The sequence below is a fragment of the Lycium ferocissimum genome, chromosome 1 (assembly GCF_029784015.1).
Source record: "Lycium ferocissimum isolate CSIRO_LF1 chromosome 1, AGI_CSIRO_Lferr_CH_V1, whole genome shotgun sequence".
NCBI classification, from domain to species: domain Eukaryota; kingdom Viridiplantae; phylum Streptophyta; class Magnoliopsida; order Solanales; family Solanaceae; genus Lycium; species Lycium ferocissimum.
The window spans coordinates 53,733,675-53,736,480 of NC_081342.1; the positions used below are offsets into that span (position 1 = coordinate 53,733,675).

Consider the following 2,806-nt stretch of genomic DNA (forward strand, 5'->3'; position numbering starts at 1 on the left):
TTAAGGTGGTCCAACTGCGACAACTCTAGCAAAGGCAGAGGCATATCAAAAATTTAAAAGTTCTACGTTCCTATTGGCCGGGGATTAATATCTGATAATGCTTGAATTTATAATCAAATATTTATATTTAGTGATTTTATTAATACAAATATAGAGTTTGGCAAAAGGTACCGGATTCACACGTAAACCTATAGGCTTATGGCTAGGTTCGCACCTAGCTATAGGGATGATGAGTATGCGACATATAAAACCATACGCCTGTAGGTTAAATTAATGTAACCTAAAGAAGCACATAACAGAAGGTGCTGTGATGTTACCTTCTATATATATAGGCTGAACAACCTTGAAAAATGTCGGGTACGTTTCAGATTCTCCAGTAGTACATCTTTGACATATCCGATACAGATGAGGCGACATTTTTGAATAGTGTGAGAAACATAGGTTACTTCATATACAGCTAGGTCTCCCCCTAACACATCTTTGTCTTCTTCATCACAATGTTTTTGAGAGTGACAAAAGAGTTTATTTTTGCGCTGTTTCATTGACCTTGCTTTTTTTTTTTTTTTTTTTTGAGGAGGGATACAGAGAGGAAGACCTAAATCTATACATCACTCTGACATGGCTTAATCCATGTATATGAACTTAGTTTCTTACTAATTTGCACATATTTTGTCTGTTTCTGGAGATCTTGTAGGTAAATGATAATTCATGTGTCACGTAATGTAACCAAAATCAAAAGGCTGCCGCATTATAATAAGAGCACCTATATATATATATATCTATTATAAAAGTACAGTAATGCTTATCACTTGAATCCACTATACTTACAGTAGAGGTGTCAAAGTGGCAAAAAGCATACAACTAGATAATACGAGTCAAACCGATAAAAAAACCCGACTAGTGGTTTGGTTTGACTTGGTTTGGTGTTGGAAAAAACCCGACCATAATTGGTTTGGTTTGGTTTTAACTAAAAAAGTCAAAAGGAACCAAACCATGATTTAGGCATCCATGTATTCAAATTTTAAAATATTTTATACATAAAATATTTATTTGTAATGTAATTTATAAATATTTCTTAAATTTTTTAGTTAACTGCTTATTATCGTATTATTACTTGAGCTTGAGTTTTGAATGTCGATAAGTTTTATATCACATGGATGTTAGTAACTCAAATAAAGTCCAACTCAAATAAAGTTTAAACCAAAACTAACTCAACACTAATGCTAACAAAAGAAATTCAATTTATCATTTTAGGAATGATAATGTTGGATATATTATTCTTGATTTTGCATAATTTATTTAAGTGAAAAAACATAACTTAAGTTTTATTTCTTTGTCATGTAATTAATACTTATTAGCCCTACTTATTTTTAGCATGACTTAGTATTTTTAGATTATGGTCATTTTCTTTATGGCTTATTAATTAGCAATATTTATTTTGACCGAATTTATTAGCTTTTGTTGAATATTTTAATACAATGTCATCACTCTTCTCACATTTTGTATTATTTTCTTAAGAAACACCTTAATTATATAGTTGTATCTTAGAATTAAAGAAATATTTGAAGTAAAAGGCATATGTTTTGTATAAAGGCCCCATTAGGAAAAAAAACCCGAAAAGCGAGAAAATACGAGGTTGAAAAACCGAATTTTATTGGTTTGGTTTGGTGTATAAATTTTAAAAACCTTGACACTTAATTGGTTTGATTTGGCGTTTAAAATCGAAACCATTACAGTCAGTATGCCTACTTAACAGTGATTCTGTCTACACCAATTGTAGTGATAACAAAACAATAAGGTCTATTTATGGCACTTTGCGCATGCAATAGCAATAATGATGATACAGTGAAAGTTATAGATCATCATATGAAAATACAACTAGAAAGTGGGAAATAATGGTCAAGAATATAACTATTCTTACCTTGGATTTGGACGATTCTTGACCATCTTCTTGCCATATTTCCTCCATTTAAATCCATCATCCAACACCTCCTTCTCTGATTTAAATCTAAATACAACCCTAGACTTTGCATCCACCTTGTTGTACTTCTTTATTACACCTTTTGTACATTTCTGTTAAGAATAGAATTAAAATAATTAATTTTACCAATAAAATGCACATAATTTATCACCAAAATTAAAGGTAAAAACTTATGTAAAGAAATATTCATGTATAGCACTTGCATGTTATGAGTCGTTGGAGTGAGATTATTGGAATATGATCCACTGCTGGAAACACTTTGAACAAATTCATTTTGTGACAAAAAATCATCACCGGATCCATCTTCAGGAAAGAGATAATCCGAGAGCTCGAAATTTTCCGGTGTATCGATAAAATTGGAGCTATAAATATCTGCATCATTAGGGTTAGGGTTTGAGTATGGAAAATTGTCCATTGTTGAAGGGAAAGAGATCAAGATGCTAGGAAAATGTAAATGCGATGAAGTGTTAGAAGGACTTGACATGATGGCTTTTCAAGATTTGTTTCTATTTATGCTCTTGCTTCAAATTTTTTTATTATTATTTTTTATTGCTTTATTATTTCTATTTGTTTTTCCCCTTTTTTTCTTTTTCTTTTTAGAGTGGATTCTTTCTTGGAGGGTACAAGGAAGGTGCTTGTAGACACATGGCGGCACCAATCTGTAGGTTGTGGTGATGTCATATGGGTGACGATATCAGCTTCGATGAGTCGTCGCAATTCGAGAAGACTTAGGTCTTGTATTGTCCACATATAAATATGAGTTTAAGTTCATCAAATTATTTGTGTAGTTACTAAAATAGTTATTTCAAATTATTTATCGTTTCA

General features: G+C 31.3%; 1 protein-coding gene across 1 annotated transcript; it reads right to left on the reverse strand.

Annotated features, from left to right (window-relative positions):
• On the reverse strand, positions 1–2,396 carry LOC132065309 (probable WRKY transcription factor 50). Its single transcript, XM_059458641.1, has 3 exons — positions 2,181–2,396; positions 1,922–2,073; positions 1–25 (listed from the first exon to the last, which is right to left on the reverse strand). The coding sequence occupies exons 1-3, from the start codon at positions 2,394–2,396 to the stop codon at positions 1–3; spliced, it is 393 nt and encodes a 130-aa protein (XP_059314624.1).
• Between the last annotated feature and the right edge of the window lie 410 nt (positions 2,397–2,806).